General features: G+C 38.0%; 1 protein-coding gene and 1 pseudogene across 2 annotated transcripts; one reads left to right on the forward strand and one right to left on the reverse strand.

Annotated features, from left to right (window-relative positions):
- Positions 1-1,324: 1,324 nt before the first annotated feature.
- LOC136851031 (calphotin-like) lies at positions 1,325-3,370 on the reverse strand (annotated as a pseudogene).
- Positions 3,371-7,147: 3,777 nt separating this feature from the next.
- LOC136851329 (derlin-1-like) lies at positions 7,148-17,755 on the forward strand. Of its 2 annotated transcripts, none has more exons than XM_067125359.1 (6): positions 7,148-7,284; positions 9,098-9,283; positions 9,456-9,567; positions 10,708-10,948; positions 12,465-12,572; positions 16,343-17,755. In XM_067125359.1, the coding sequence occupies exons 2-6, from the start codon at positions 9,131-9,133 to the stop codon at positions 16,494-16,496; spliced, it is 768 nt and encodes a 255-aa protein (XP_066981460.1). In that variant the 5' UTR covers positions 7,148-7,284; positions 9,098-9,130; the 3' UTR covers positions 16,497-17,755. The 2 variants fall into 2 exon arrangements, with proteins under 2 accessions (XP_066981460.1, XP_066981461.1); XM_067125360.1 differs by having other exon boundaries at positions 7,229-7,324.
- The last annotated feature ends 227 nt before the right edge of the window (positions 17,756-17,982 follow it).

Consider the following 17,982-nt stretch of genomic DNA (forward strand, 5'->3'; position numbering starts at 1 on the left):
AGGTACTTGGAACGACAGTAGACTAATTATTAGGTACTTGTTGCTTAAATCATCAGAGTTAAGGTGGGGATTTATGAGACGTGCCTAAATCATCCAGCCTCTTCCAGGAAACCAGCCTTCATCCGCTCTTCGGTGAGGTGAGTGTCATGCTTTGAGAGATGAACTTCAGTTGAAAGGATATAATACCTGCCCCAAAAGCCAACGGAGTGATTGATTGATGTGATCCTCGTATGAGCTGCCATGGGCCGCAGTGATGTCCGAGATGCAAAAAGAGAAAGTGAATCATTCCGTTTTATGTGTTTGAATTCCATTAGATGCAGCTTTTGTTTATAAAAAATCAAGGAACTTTACAAGGGTAGCGTGCTGAATCTGCTGATGCAGTAGCTAATCTGTCACTTTCTTTGCTTATGGAGGTTCATGTATCTTAGCTGAATGAGTTCATTCCACTCCCAAATACAACTGTGAAGAATCAGCAGGTTTCACTCTTTTCATGGTAACAGAAAATGATATCCAATGCTGTGGAGTTATGGGAGAACTACGTTGTCACTGGCCACTTCTAAATTTAAAATTTGAGGGTCAATAAAAATCATGAAGAGCTGACAAGAATAGGCAGAGGGGAAGACAAGATGGTCATTTGAGAGAGCCATCTAATGTCACCTGGAAAAAGAACTAGAACAAAAAGAAGTAAAAAAAAAAATTAAGTAAGAAACAAAACAAACAAGTCTGGACTAGATTATCATGAGTATCATCAACACCGCGCAACGTAAAGGGCCTTTATGAAAATCTATGACTTGTAAGGAATTTTCTGTGCTTTATATTACATATATCTCCACTTATCTCCAGATTCCCGCCTTTTATTCTCATCCAAGTCTTAAAACTCTTCTGATACCCAGAGGGGCCTAGCTGACACCATCATGTAGGCTACTATTCTGCTCCAGCTGCCCGGGATGGCACATGGACATGCCTAAGTGTTCCCCTTTTCCCTTTCGTCATTGTCTGGACTGATTTAACAATGAAAAATCATAAATAATCTCTTATCAAAGAGGAAGAGAGACAGTTTTGATTATGTATAAGTAGAAATGTTATCCAATTTCTGTAGGGAAGCAACAGTACTTTGTTTTAGCTGGCATTGATTTATTAAAATGGATATATGTAAGCATTATATGTTGCCGTCATATAGTTGATACACGCCAGTGTTTTTATTACCCGTTTATTTTTAGACAACATGATGCAAAGATCTGATCAACTTTAGATGTGACCACTTACCTATGATCGATGGTATGAAAATGCTGCAGGAATGTCATGAAAAATAGGGAGATAGCTTCAGTTTTCTTTATTTACAGACGACTCTATCATACAAATGTACATCACGAGGAACTCTTCAATAGCATGAATATCTGCAGGACAAAAACCGCGCTTCAAGACTTAACCAGCCTTGACCACGGCTCTGTGGTTTTAGTTATTGGCTCTGAGCACGACTTCGAAAACAGTTCAGCCTTATCCATGGCCTCAAGGCCCTTAGTCATCAGCCTTGACCACTGCGACTGCGGGGATGGCAGCAGCATGATGGGCATAAGCAACGGGCTGGTGGACGGCAACGGAGTGGACCTCATGAGGCACAGCCACGGGCTGGGGTACGGCATAAGGAGCAGCCACTGGCACTGGGTGGGGCACAGCTACTGGCTGGGCATGGGGGTTGGCACCTTGACTTCCTTTGATCTCAGGTTCACGGTGTACTGACGATGGTGCCGGCATGGTAGGGGGTCGACAAAGTTGGGGTGTGGCGCTCCACTGGGATCTCCTGGGTCTTGGAGTGACCTCAGGGGCGTTGATGTGCGTCTTGGCCAAGAGAGGTGGATGGAGGGGCGATGGCTCAGGGCTGCCAGAGGGCTTGTGGATGGTGGTGGTGGCTCCAGCAACGTAAGCCTGAGTGCCGTAGTGGACCTTCTGGTGGACGGGGGACACACTCAACGTGGTGGGTTGTGATGGGCACCTGCACTTCCTTTGGAGGGAGCCACTGGGTGGGCCACATGGTGGTCACAGCCACTGGGGCAGCAGCATAGAAAGGGCGCAGCTGGGGCTCACGAGCGTGGAGCAGCGGGAGCTACAGCATGGGCTGCAACAGGGCAGCAGCATACTGGACAGCTGCTGGGGCTACGGCGTGGGCAACGGGAGCTACAGCATGGGCTGCAACAGGGGCAGCAGCATACTGGACAGCTGCTGGGGCTACGGCGTGGGCAACGGGAGCTACAGCATGGGCTGCAACAGGGGCAGCAGCATGCTGGACAGCTGCTGGGGCTGCGGCGTGGGCTACAGCAATGGGCTGCAGCAGGGGCCAGCATGGACATGGGGCTCGGCGTGGGCAATGGGAGCTACGGCATGGGCTGCAACATGGGCAGCACCATAAGAAACGGCAGCTGGGGCAATGGCATGTGCTGCGACAGGGGCAGCAGCATACTGAACAGCTGCTGGGGCTACGGCATGAGCAACTGGGGCAACGGCATGGCCAACAGAGGCAATGGCCGGGGCCACGGCATGGGTAAGGTGGGCAGCACCGTAGGTGAGGGGAGCAACGGCTGCGTGGTGTGCTACAACAACCTTGTCAGCATCTGCTTCCGGAGCAGGAGCAGCCAAAGCTGCAGCAATCACGCTGAGAACAATCTGAGGAAAAATAATCGTTCAGTTTTGGCGCTTTTTAACGGTTATTTTGTAAGGCGATTACTGTATGTTTCTCACGGTTTCCGGAGTTCCTGTATTGTGTTTAACACCTACAACTGACAACATCACATGGAAATACAGCGGTATTTCAACAATAACAAGACATAAAAGAGGAAATTTTCCACGCCTTCTCTAGTAAATTTGTTAACAAATTTTTAGTACATAGAAAAAATTACATTTGAACACAATTTTCTGAAATGGGCTAACATAGAGCATACTTAATCATTTTTCTGCCAGCTGTTTAAAATTTCCAGTACTTATCCATAAACTTCATTGGTAGGTACTGCCTACAGGCGGCATACTGTAGAATGTATTAATGGTTCTTTGTAATGTCTCTTTTTAAGCCGTCAACTGTAGGTCTTTCTGGCTTTTACTTTGTTTCCCTTCCCTCCGGTCTCCTGTTCCTTAGCTGTCCAACTTCTTTAATTTTACTTTTCCCCATTAAAAAGCCCAATTTATTCAGACAAGGATCGGGAGAGTCTAGCATTGTGACTCACCAATCTTTTAATAATAATAATAATAATAATAATAATAATAATAATAATAATAATAATAATAATAATAAATAATAATAAAGTTCCTTAAAAGCTTCCAGTTTGGTGAATACTTACGAGAGCCTTCATGATGCTGTGATGGGAGCGTTCACAATGAAGCCAAGGGGCCCCGCCGTCCCTTTTATACAGAACGCCGCCAGGGCACTCGTGAGGGAACGCTCGAATTCACCTCGCATACCGGCCAGACCACACCCTCTTTAGGGTGTTTCAAGAGCCAGGTTATATTTTTTTGTCCCGTTTTGTTGCTATGCTCAAGTCCGTTTTGAAGGATAATCGGAGAATACGTTTATTTCTTTCTTTCGCGGCAAGAATAGATGATCCGACGTTTCTGAAGAAGCACGCCCAGTGTTTTAGCTGAAAGCTGAATAACTTATCCAGAAACCATACATACGGATTTTTGTCATATCTTCTTTACTACTGGTATTGCCATTACACACGCTCTCTCTCTCTCTCTCTCTCTCTCTCTCTCTCTCTCTCTCTCTAATCAAAATGTCTCTTGAAAATAACAACGAAGCATTTCCCGAAAAAGATAACGGGCTTACAATGAAGATATTTCTATTTGTAAAGGAACAAACTTCGCCAAGGGGATCATCGTTATTTTCCTCCACTTTCGGAACGCAGCTGAACTTATGCCTGATGTTCTGAAGCAACCCAAATCACGTTTATTTCTTGACAACCAACTCTGAATATTAGGCCTAACTTAAGAAAAATAAAAAGATGAGCACATTTCTACGACCGACAGCAAAATTAATTATCATTAATTTGACTTCATTTTCTTTTTTCACTATTTGCTACCAAAATCTGTGCCTAATGCTATACAGGCCATTCAAATTCTTTTACTCTACATTTCTTCAACTGTAGTGTATATTCTACAGTAAGAGTCTACGGTAAAAGAAAATTCGTAGACTACTGTGCAGATCTAAATTCTTTTCCTGCAAATGACTACACAGGTAATGTGTGTCTTGGTCTTTAAATGTAGACCCGCTTTTCGACTAATGTTTATTCTTTTACACTAGATTACATTAGAGGTAATTAAAATGTCTTCGCTAGTTTTAGAGCAGAGGTCCTTTCCGTCACGCGGTGTTGGAGGTGATGATGAGACGATGAAGATAATGATGATGACTTTTTCTCATTTTAATTGAGGAATAACGAACTTCAGCTCGTCACCGACACGTATGCCTACTTTTAGATTTTATTATTTCTATCTTTTTTTCCATCTTCAGGGAATGAGGGAGAGGAAGTGGAAGAGGGAAGGTGAGAACTACTGGACCACACCCTTGTGGCCATTTCTCTCCAGAATCTCGTGGCCCTAAATATTGCTGAAGGGCTTGATCTCCATTTAACTCAATAACACGACAATAATGTAATTTTAACCTTATATTAAATGAGAAGCATTATGAGAGAAAAAAAATTCCGAATCCTCCATTAAATGAGAAACAATAAAATGCAAAGCTGGATGGTCGGGCAACTGTCCTTTCTTCTGCACAGAGAGAGAGAGAGAGAGAGAGAGAGAGAGAGAGAGAGAGAGAGAGAGAGAGAGAGAGAGAGAGAGAGAGAGAGAGAGAGGTATAGGAAAAGGTGATAAATAAATAATTATGAGGGAATGGAAAATAAAACCGTTACACCCGAATGCAGGAGACGTCAGCAGAGAGGAGGAATGAATTTGCTCCTCGCTTAAACACTTGGACGTCAGAAGATACAATAACTGCACTAGGCAAACCATTCCATATTTTAATTGTAGCCGAAATAAAACTCCTAGCAAACTGAGTAGTATTAAACATGATACTAGAGAACAACATACTGCAGCAGCAACCTGCCTGGTGTTGCGAGCAAAACAACTGGTTCAAGCAAAGAAGAGTACATTATTTTGATGTTTTTCGTTGTACTACATTACATGCAACATGGTGAACTCACTTTGCGTCTATGCCACAACACAGTATTGAGAGTTGGCAAATAATCTTGACTGATGACATAACTCTGTCTAAGAGTTTGAGATGAAAGCCCCAGCATCCGAAGACCACACAGGAGAACAGTACTTTCAACAAGGAGAAAGAAAAGAGTTAAAACACTTACATATAACAGAAAACATTTCCACGGGATGCCAGCTTCTTGAGAAACAAGAAGCAATGTTATGTTTGTTTCTCAAAAGTCAATTTCTTATCGCAGGTTACACCTAAATTTAAAAAAAAAAATTTACTGGCGTATATAACTTTCCCATTTAAATGTAATTTAAGATGCAAAGGCAAAAGTATTCTGGATCGGCTAACTATCATAATTCGAACCTTAGAGGGTTTCAGACCAAGATTAACTCTTGGTTAAGCTTCATGCCCCAAAGCTTAATCCGCTCATGTGCAAGGATTATTTTATCTTTATTATTCGCTTACTCTGAAGTTTAAAGCATGTATTCTAGGTCAGTTTCTTTAACGTAACTCTCTCTCTCTCTCTCTCTTTATATATATATATATATATATATATATATATATATATATATATATATATATATATATATATATACTATACATATAGCTTAATGATGGATAATATTGTCAAGACCAGGAAGAACATTCCTTATTAAACGAGCTTTCGAGGTATAAAACCTCATCATCAGGCTGAAAAACCGAGAATCAGTGAAATTACAATAAAATGAATTGTCATAATAAATCTTCAGCAAAAATACTAACCACATATATAAAACGAACAGTAAATACAAACTAAAAGGGTGAGACGCAAAATAACGAAAAAAATTAAAAACGAACACAAACATAAGAATATAAAAATAAGGTTAAATGTAAACAAACTACCACTCACAAAGTAAAATATCTAACGACCCAATTGTGTACCTAATATGAAATTATATGATAGCTAGTTGAATACCAGACAGTTGTTCAATTCTGGTTTCATATTTTTAATAACCAGCGACTCTGAAATCAAAAGGTCCAGTCTATTTGAACAAAAAGACAGTATATAACCTGAAAATCCAGGTCAGTGAAAGGATGGTCCTGTGCTAAACTGTGTTCCCTAATGGCAGAAAAGGGTGCTTTGGAAAGAGGAAACCTAGTTCTAAACTGGTTCTACAGAACTGGGCTTCCTCTTCCAGCATGTGTTCTAATGGCAGAAAGAGCGCTTTGGAAGGGAAACCTGGTTCTAAACTGGTTCTGGAACTAGGTTTCTCTTTAAACAACCGTTTTCTTCTGCAGGAGGGCTACAATTTAACAAAGGACCATCCTTTCATGACCTAACCTAGTACTGTCTTTTGTTCAAATGGCTGAACTGTTCAAGTCTTATTATCAAAAGATGAAACCGGAATTGAAACAACAACTCATCTTGTATTCAACTAGCTATCGTATTATTTGTAGTAGGTACAGTGAAATTGTTAATATTTTACTTTTGTGATATTTGTTACATTTCACCTGATTTTTTATATTTTTATGTTTGTGTTCATCTTTAATTCTTCAGTTATTTTTTGTCTTACCTTAGTTTGTATTTACTGTTCATTCTATGTGATTGTATTTTGCTGAAGATTTATGACAATTCATTTTTATTGTATTTCACTGATTCTCATCCTTGCAGGTTTTTTCAGCCTGATGATGAGGTTTTATACTCGGAAAGCTCGTTTAATAATGAATGTTCTTCCTGATCTTGGCAATATTATTCATCTATAATGTATATATATATATATATATATATATATATATATATATGCTATATATATATATATATATATATATATTCCATCAGAGGTTTTAATGCATAATATTGCTCAACGCTATATTTTAAATCGAGCGCTAAATCTCTCAGTAGCATCTAACAAAAGTTAAAATATTAATACAACAGAGCATATGTTGCATAATAATATAAAAAACCCAATGATTTGTATTATTAAAACATACATTACATGAATAACTCGAAACGAAAAATGACAAGAATTCAAAGTGTGAAACATTACATTAGATGCGTTTATTAAAGACACGTCTCTGATAACAAAAATGTTGACATCTGACGAAGTGTTGAGGTGAGAAAGCACTTTTCGGTATTTTCCTCCAGTAATTACAGTAGGTGTTGTAAAATACCTTTTCTTCTTGGTTACTGCATTGATATATACCATTTCGTGTGGTAGCTTGAGCGAACATGTTATGATTAGGCTTATTCTTTGTTAACGTTGAGCTGGGCCATTTGTCAGCTTAGGGTACGACTGTCATTTACTAGCCTAATGGTTTAGTCTAATTTGAGAATGGGGTTTATTATTGAGCATTTGTGCCAAGCAGATCAGTTAACCCTTTAAATATTAACGTATTGCTTTGCTGTAGTGGCATTGCTGCTGGTGGATTAGGCCCAGCGTTGCTTAGGCTTGGTCAGGATTGCTGGGTTGACCTGGGCTACGACACCAGGCCATAGTTGAACATGTGTTCATTTGCAAATTAATGTTGATGCGTTTTGTAAGTTAATGGAAAAACCAAATTAGTAGATAACTAGGTCTGAGCAGGGCGAGATATTCCCAAGTCCTGTTGATGTTGGTCAGGTTAGGACGGACTTGCCTAACCTACCGAAGGACTGCTGGCTAGGACAGTCGTATATTAGGTGAGCCTAACCTGTTACAGATCAAGGCCTATTGGGTACTTTTGATGGTTAGGCTAAGCTACAACAGTCCAAGTACTGTTTATAGAATGAATGGACAGATAAGTAAAGAAATCTGGCCATTGATGTTATTAAACCTAACCTGTAGTCAAGTAGGCCTTCAAATGGTGGTTATATTGTCAAGTCTTTTGGTAATTCTAAGTATTAGCTCCGCACCTGTTTTTATCTTGGAAACTGGTTTTTTCTACACATTTTGGGCTTCTGATAGTGGCGGTGCATTTGTTTGTTGTCAGCCAAATGGAATGTCCGTTCCCCGTGTTTAGTACTGGCCCAGGGGGGGGGTCTCCATACGTTAACAAGTTATTGCACTTACCGGACGGGATATGAACCGTTCCAAACAGACGTACCTGTGCTTTGTCTTGTGAAGGTCGCGTTTGGAAACCCCTTGTTGAATGGACTTCAGGGGTTAATTACAGGTTAATTATACTTGTGCGACAAAAACTGAAGGTAAATCCATAATTAGCAACCACAAAACTGGAGAAAAAGTCAAGTTAGAAGGAAATCGCCGCCGAGGAGCTGCTACTTAGATCTACCAATTTTTTGTCATTCAGATGAATGTGATAATCATTTTTGTTTGACAATAATGTTGGTACAGTATTATTCTACTGTTGATACTACCAGATGATACTGGAATTTTTATTCTGTGCTTCCAAGGTCTCTGTAATAGGATGCTAAATATGAAAATCATTCAAAAATCAATTCAATATTATCAGTTTTATAGATATTTACCCTTTTTTCTTTGTTTAAGCATTTCATTCCCGTGGGGCCAGTACTAATTAAGACCCTCATGGGATTGATTGTATTATTAAAGTAAAAATTTACTGTACCAAAAACTGGGAGAAACATAACAACCCAACCAAAGACAACCCATACTTCCAGCCCATGGGGGCTTCACCCACCTTGGATCTATCCCCACGTGAGCTAACCTACCCGAGGTTCTTGAATCAGAATATGTTAGAAATATTGTAATCAAATTAAGAATTTAAAAATTATGCAAAATACATAAGCAGTGTTGCATAGAGTGACACCGAGTAAATCACAGATCAGCCTGTTATTAAGTCTTCATGTAAATTGTGTTAATTTGTTAAACACTGTTAGATTTGTTAAGGAAGGACTAAATGATGTTTTGCTTGAATACAAACTTTGTGAACAGTGTAATGGAATTTTACCAATTTTTATTTTACCCTCAGAAAGTGACTTATCCTTAGGCTGAAATCAAAATCATGGGGGACCTCGGTCAGTGGTTCCAAAGTATACCTCCGTTAACCAGAACATGGTTCGGGGCTACAATTGCCATTTCTCTTTTAGCACGTTTTGGTTTGCTAAATCCACGTTGGTTGATCTTGCAGTATGAGCCTCTTATGCATCACTTCCAGGTTAGTGTTATATAGTTTTGTTTATGTTTTGAATTTTTGTTTATGTTTTGAATATCTAATTTCTTAACATACTTTTGATGCCTTTTATACTTTACTATCTGTATTTAAGACTAGTTACTGTAGTGCTTGAAGTTTCTTGGTTGTTAGTGATGAATTTTTTTTTTTATTTCAGATCTGGAGGCCAATCACAGCAGTTTTTTACTATCCTCTTGTTCCACCATACGGGTTTCATTTCCTCATAAATTGTTATTTCTTGTATAACTACTCACTAAGACTGGAGACAGGTAAGGAAAGATTAGCTATAGATGATAAATATGGAAATGAGAATTATGTTACCTTTAATGGGAAATGTATATACATTACTATACATTAATATGCACTGTAATAGTTATATTTACAGATTATGCACTTTGTATATTTAAACACTTGTAATGTTGAACAGCAACTTTTCATTATTTTTCGTTAACATCTCTTCCCCTCCAAATATCCACCATATGAATAATGGCACTTGTGACCCTTACCAATTTGGGAAGATTTTACCATAATTTACAGATCAGTTGGTTATTTACAAATACTTTTAACTCAGTCAGGCAGTAACCAAAGATTACAGTTTTGTTGCTCTGCACAGTTGTTATGGTTGCAATACTGATCTTTATGGAACAAGGAATAGGCAATGAACTGGAATAGCAAGCCTCCACAGAACAAAATATCTTTGTACTTTGAATGAGCTAGGAAAAATATGATCACAGTTGAGTTTACTATATCCAGTATATTAACAGTTAATGTATTACGATGCAATTAATAAAGTATATAAAGCAAAACTGATTATACTGTACTGTGTGTAATTCATAATAACAAATACAAAATAAATATGCAGAGGAGATTGTTCTTAAAAATACTGTAAAGTATGGGAGCAGGTCAAGGCCATGACTGTCAAGTTTTGGCACAGACAACATTTTCTGCTGTATTTGGTCACCACCCACTGTATGCCAGTTGAATCGACAATCAAGGTAACTTGTCACAGCTATGACAGATACTCAGTCAATTCAAAAATGTTTCGTAAGTCTTAGACATCCTACTTCTCACCAATTTGGAAAAGTTCCTTGCTAAAACTCATCCTAGCTGTGGAATCTTCAACTGGTAGAAGACCTACAGTAATTCTTTTTCTTCTCCCAAGAATAACTCCATCCGTCAGCTAACTGTTTCATAGTTAGTGAGGGGCATGAGTAAAATAAGAGGGTTGTACGTATGGAACCTTGCAACCACAAAATGTTAAGCTGGCCATATGGTTAAAGTAGTCTTCTTAGTGTGGAGTTTATTGTACTTCCAATATATGGAACTTGGCAAATCGAGTCATTGTGTGCTTTTTCTACTGAGTAGTTCATATTATTTGTTATCCATCTAACTGTGGTGTTTTATTGCAGGTCTGTTTGCTGGCTATCCAGCAGATTATTTGTTCATGCTACTTTTCAACTGGATATGCTTCGTTATTGTAGGCCTCCTTATTAATTCAATGTTCCTTATGGACTTCATGATTATGTCTGTGTTGTATGTGTGGTGCCAGGTCAACAAGGATACAATAGTCTCCTTCTGGTTTGGTACACAGTTCAAGGCCATGTACCTTCCCTGGGTACTATTACTTTTCAACTTCATCACTACTGGAGGGTGAGTTTTTTTTTTTGTTTCGTTGAAGCATTCATGTAACATTTATTCTATGAAAAAGATCGTTTATTGAAATATAGTCTGAAAGTCCTTTGTAGAATGTTTTAGGAACGGCTTAGTTTTGTATGTTAAGTATTGTGTCATACTTTCATGATATATTCTTAGATTTTCAACTGAAGTATTTAGTATTTTAAATGTATGGGAAAGAATAGGAGAACAGTTTTTTAAATTCAAAACAACAATCTCATTTAAGAATTTACTGATGCGTTGTTGAAAGAATATGGAGACTTTTCTGGATATATATATGTATATAGGGGTTATAAAAGAATAATTAAAGAATCACGAAAATTACTGGCTTTGGAAAATGACAGTGCTGTTGTTATTTCCACCTGAATGACAATTATTTGCAAACAGTTTTACTTATTTTACAAATTCAATTTCTTTTGGAAGTGGGGTTTTGAGGGATTTTAAACTATATGTTTAACAGTGACTTGATTACAATATAGCTATAATATACATGCTTTACATCATCAACTGGCTCACAGAGATGCTAATAGAAACAAGCTTGTGAGGCTAGAAATTAAAAGTGAGTTAAGTACTCATCAGCAACTGGTCCCAACACAGGACCAATGGGGAGAGCTGAGTTTGTCAGTAATGGTATTCAAAACTCATAAGAGAGATGCTGTATATAAATAGATTAGGAAATTAAATGGCCACCATTATGTATTACCCTGTAAATATGTAAGCAAAACCTTGGGAAAATGAAGTGTACACTGAAGTCCAGTGGAAGGGTTCATGGTTATTGTTGAAAAGATGGCTTAGAAGGGCAGGAAGGAGGTACAGATATTGGTTAAGAGAAAAAAAAAAAAAAAATTTCTCTACAGGAGGTTAATGATAAAGGAGATAGAACAGAACTGGTATATGGAGGAAGATATGCCTATCTTTGGCACAATGTAAGCAAGACAATGGAAAATAGAGTTGGTATACTGGTCTGAGAATGATTTTGCAGAACATAAAGTAGAAGGGGGAAATAAGTTTAGGTAGTGTCAAAAGATTCCAGGAAAGAAGGTATTCCATATAATCTTAGTTTAGGCATGAAAACTGGAAAACTAAAAGAAAAAGAAGCAATTTGCATCAGGTAATCAGATGCATTGATGGATATGCCACAGTCACCAATGCATTGGAAAAGCCATGTGTTAGTATGTCATGAGAGGTGGTGGTTTTGAAAAGAGAAACCATGAGGGAGAAGCTTTACTGAAACTCCCTGTACCAAGGGTTAAAGGTGCCGAGCAAAAAATTCCAGGGTGTAGTTGATAAATTGAAGATATAGAGAGTAGATAACATTGAAAAAAGTTTTGTACTGGCAAGGCCAACGGCATGTCTCACACATTGAGGGAGAGGAAAATGAAATATATATTTAGCAAGATCAAGCTGGGGAAACTGAAAAGTGCCAAGACAGTGTCTTTGACAAGGTGTTGGCGTATTGTTTGTATTAATTGGTTTATGTTATCTGTTTCAGTATAAATGATTTGATTGGCATCCTGGTTGGGCATCTTTACTTCTTCTTGAACTTCAAGTATCCTCAGGACTTTGGTGGTGCAAGATTACTTCACACGCCACAAATATTGTGAGTTTTGTCCTGTGTTAGTTGCTTTGTGCAATGATGTAATTATGACATCATTGTTTCATATATTTTTAAAATTTTACATGTACATCATCTGAGTATGTGGTAATTTAAACTGATATTTGTTCCCACGTGATACAAACCTATGCTTTCACAAATGGAGTTTCTCAGTGCAAAGTGCTCTTCAGCTGTTACTGACCAACAAAAAAAAAATTTTTTTCGTGTAAACCCTCAGGAACAGACAGTACTGTATACCTTAAACAGTATATTTGATTGTAAATGTTTTTAGTGACAATTTTGCGGTTATGTAAAATGAAACAAGTGTGGTTTTTCATGCTATTCTTCTTAACCCTACCAGAATTATTGTTGTTAGTCTTATGAATTGGTTTATTGAGGCATCAGTGTAACTTTACTAGACTTGCAAGGCTCGTCTGAATTATTTCTGTTTAAATAAGAATTGAAAATGGAGCAAGACAATGATGAAAAATTTACACAGCAAAATGAGAAGAGACCAAATGGAATATTTTTTATAACACAATATTTTTTGTACTAAACCCATTGTAGCCTTTTTTTTTATGCAATGAACCATGTTTACACCACCTTGTTACCAAGCATAATCCAAATGCCTCTGCTGCATATGCCTAGTCCCCCTTTGATGCTTCAGACGCCTTCCATTCTAAATGTTTAGTGAACTAAGTTGAAAGAATTTTTGTTGAAACTAAAAATGGCTCCTGGAATTACTTTTCATGGGGTGTGCCTAACTTGCTAAAAATATCGTTTTACATGAAATACTAGAGGCAAAAAGTAAATACCTAGTATTAGGTCATACGTAGACAGTAGTTTTTTTATGAATATTTACAAATGTTTTAGTTGCCCCTTTTCTGTCATATATGGCCTTTTTTTTCCCCCAAGAAGTGAGGAAAAATCCTTATTTATTGTGTATGGAAGAAGTCAGTCATGTTTAGCTTACTAAGTAGAATGGGTATTGGCGATGATAACAAACTGAACTCTAAACACTGGGTATTGGCGATGATAACAAACTGAACTCTGAACACTGGGTATGGCGATGACAACTGAACTCTGAAATACTAAATTAGCAATGATGACAAACTGAACTCTGAACACTGGGTATTGGCGATGATAACAAACTGAACTCTGAACACTGGGTATTGGCAATGATGACAAACTGAACTCTGAACACTGGGTATTGGCGATGATAACAAACTGAACTCTGAACACCTCCCTTACAAAACTGGTACAAACTTTGAACACCCCCATAAAACTGGTTCCTAGTTTACTGTAGAGTTATTACTGATTACAGTACATGACAGTTACCAGTAACTATTACCTAGTCTTTCATCCATACTTATTAGGCTGAAAATGGGATAACGAATTCTACTCAGACGTAAACACAAAATATGGTAACCTAGTGATTACTTATACACCAAATTGTACTCTGTTGATATAATAAACATGTAACAAAATATTTTATTGAGTAACTTGTTGATATAATAAACATGTAACAAAATATTTTATTGAGTAACTTGGAACGTAATGCTACCTATTGCCTACAGAGAAATGTGTTTTTACAGAATGTTGTATTACTCTAGCTATTTTCCTGCTACTCCCATAGTGCCCTTCAGTGTAATCTCTAACAACATTTGTTAGTTTTATTGTCTACTTCTCTAACATATATTTTACTTTATGTGATTGTCTTCACAAACTTCCTCTGCCCTCCCCTGATTGCTCCCTTGGTGCCCACAAATAGCTAGCAGCCTTATTTATCTGCCTTGAAATATGCAAACAATACTTTATATTTTACTTTATTTTTATGATGGTTGGTAATGTTGGAAAATTTTACTTAGTCATTATTAGTGCTGGTAAATTTGGTAAACACTTTTAATACTCTTAACATTCCACTGTTAGTGACACACGTTTGATCAGAATTTTTAAAATTTCAAGTAACCCAATATCTTTTGTAGGGTTGAAGAAAAATTTTGTAATACAACAAGACAGAAATAACAGTATTGTTGTAAAATATCTTTATTAGGCGTAAAATAATTGGATCATTAATGTAGGGGGTGTGGGAGCGGGAGAGAGATGTTTTATTCTAGTCAGGCAACTGTTTGTATCATTGCAAAATTTCTGTTATCTATGATGTCCTTTGCAGTGTAAGGATACATTTCATATACCATACCACCCATTGCTTTAAAGATGTGTTTGGCAGGCATGAAACCCAAGCTCTTTGGTACTCCTTGAAGAGAATGAAAACCTTCAGGCTGGGGTGTATGCATCTTTTTTTAACCATTGGCCATCTTAATTAGGAAGTTTCAGAGAATACCATTTCCTTTTGGCCTCATGAGGTCATCACGTGGGGTTAGAGTTATGTTCTGGAGGTGCTGGACCTTTCTGGACTCCCATCCTAGAGCTCATGAGGTTAAGGGCGTCAGGCTTTCCTTTGCCTTTTGGAAGAACCTCTTGGTCCAACAGGTAATCGGAGCCAGTGTGTGGAGTCACACAACCACCTCTTGCTACCCGAGGGATGTCACTCAGAAGTCCCAGGACATGTTCTCCTTGGGTCTTATGGTAGCTGCTCAGCAATTAGTCCCAGACAAGGCATGAGCAGTGGACTTAGGTGTAAGCTGGACCTGAATGACTTCAGGATAAGTATATTACGAGTGCCAGTCTTGTCGGTTTGTATGCATTGCCCTCATGTCTCTCTCTGTAACAAGGGGAGGGGGTGGGCACGGTAGAGTTTTCTTTGAACTCATTAGCTCACATTAGTATATGAAAACTGCCGATCAAGACGATTTTCCTGAATTGGCTTTCCTTGGTGGCGACAGGGCCCATGGGTCCTCATCTTTGACTGCTGGACCTACCTACCACCTAAGGAGTAAGTCTCCATATATGAAAGGTGTTATGTATACCTGTAGGAACACATGACAAATTTTTAAAATAATGTGCATTTTCATAGGTGCAAACCATAGCCTTTCAGGTAGGTTTTTCTCACCTCAGCCACCCCACTATGTGCCTTGATATTGCATTGCTGTGTCTTATGCGACTAAAGAAGCAGTGGTTGGTGTGGTCCGAGAACATGGTTCTCCCCCTCTTTCCACATTACCGTTCGTTATCCAGATCACTGCTGGTCCAGAGCATGTGTTATAGTTTACTCCAATATGTGAAAGATATAGTGTTTGTACACCTACATAGTATGCAAATTACTGTACTTAAAAATAATTTGTAATTTTCGAGGTGGTGGTCCCCAGATGTGCTGAAATATAGAGGTTTTACTGTGTTGTCTTTATTCTCTTATTTCAATGCATTATGCAAGAAGTTTCAGAATACTCTGTAGTGGGGAGTACTGTAATAGTCAGAAAAAAATTGGAGGGTAATTTTGAAATTTTCCAGGATATGCCCTAAAACTGAATTGCTTCTTATATGCCACTGCACCCAAATTAGTGGTAGATACATTTGTATGTTATTGTTAAATATTTATGCATTGCTTCGTATGCTAAGGAAAATTGATTTTACACACCTTCACACATGTCTAGGATGATCATGACAAGTTTTCACAAATTGGTAGTAAAAACATAAATTTTAAAAAGTGTACACATGTTTTTGGTATGCTGTCATGAATTCGCAGGGATTTAATTAATTGGATGTCTAAAGTTTTGATTATGATAATTTCAGGAACTTTTGCTTAACTTTAAGGCTAGTTGTATAGATCACCTAATAAGTAAGTGAATAAATGCAATATGGTTCCTTTTCAACAGGTACCATTACTTCCCGAACCAGCGTGGCGGTACTGCAGGGTTTGGCAGTGCCCCTACTCCACGTGCAGGTGGTGGTGCAGGTGGTGGTGGCAGGGGTGGAGGAGGAGGTGGAGGCGGAGGAATATTCCGAGGTCAAGGCCATACTCTTCACTAGAGGAAACTCGGTTTGCTAACCTCCTTACCATTTGCCAGCCATTTTGCAAGAAAATTTTTCACTCCGCAAGTGATTGATGTTCAAGGATGATTTGGTCTTTCTCTTTTTCTCTTATTGTCTCATTGATTTCTGTTTTCAGTCTGCCTTGTTTTGATTGCTTCTCTTTGGACCAGCAGAAGGTTACTTGGCCTCGATGCGCACATTGTGATATAATGAGATATTTTTGTTTTTTTGCTTATCAGTTTTCAGTAACTTTTGGGGTTTGATAGTTTAATGCAGAGTATACATGTGGTACTTAAATATTTAATAATTTAAGAATTTGGTTTTGAGGATTTTTTTAAAAGAAGGAAGTTCCATTGACAGTTCAGTGTCCAATAAGCAATGCAAAGCCTCAACAGGTACTTTCTTGATTTTGATCCTTTTGTTTTGTGCCTTGAAACTCCGAAGACTAGAATTTAAGCCCACAGGTATTCTGTATTGTTATATATTATAATTTCTTTGCTGCATGGACAGAAATTATGTGGATATTTGAAGACACTTTGTTTCATCCATTGGCATTACCTTTCTTGTCTAAAGAACTTCTGGTTGGTGTTGTTATTACTAGTTGCTAACTGTTATGTTACCAATAATATATATTTATTTCTGTACCTGGAAATGCGAGCGCCTGGATGAGCAATGCCATAGAAACCACGTTAAGGTGCATGCAAGTTATCACTGTCAAAACTCTACTACTGTAGTATGATAATACACTTCTTGAATATGCACACATCACTAATTGCAGAATGCAATGTTAACCCATGTAAAGCTTTTCAGTTTGCATGTGAAGTGCAAAGTTGGGTTTAAAAGTTTGACCATAGTTTGGAATTACCTCCTGTCCAACTATCTCGTTTAGTCATGCCTAGGCATCATTCATTAAGCATCAGTCTATCCTTGGTTTCATGGTGTGAATATATTTTTCTTACTGTATACAGGTTAAGTTTTTTAAAGCTTGAAGCTGACCATTGAAGGGTTGTATTGCAGCCATACAAATTGTACAGATGATTACTAGACTGGTGTTTTTTCACTATTTTATACAGTATGCACTGTCGGTTGCAAAGTCATTCAAGCGAATGGTGAAAGGACTTACAGGCTCCTTAGGATGTCAAGGTCATCTTTTGTGATTTTGCCCCCAATCATGAATTTTTCTCTTTATGATATGGGTACTTTTATAACAGCATATGTACAATTGCATATCCCATGTGAATAAAGTGTTTTTCGCTTGTGTTGTTTATGTACCAGATGTCTTACTTGACATTTTTATGAGCTGAAAATAAAATGCAAGGTGTGTGTTAAAGCTTTACCTAAATCAGTTTGGTAATGGACTGTAGTTTTTGTGGTTTACATGTCTGAGGTGGATGATTCTTGCCCAACGGAAGTTTTGTTTAATTACAGAATAAAACCAGAATGTTTACCGTTAGCCCAGTGTTTTTTTTTTCTGGGTTAGCTG

This window comes from Macrobrachium rosenbergii, chromosome 23 (assembly GCF_040412425.1).
Source record: "Macrobrachium rosenbergii isolate ZJJX-2024 chromosome 23, ASM4041242v1, whole genome shotgun sequence".
NCBI classification, from domain to species: Eukaryota; Metazoa; Arthropoda; class Malacostraca; order Decapoda; family Palaemonidae; genus Macrobrachium; species Macrobrachium rosenbergii.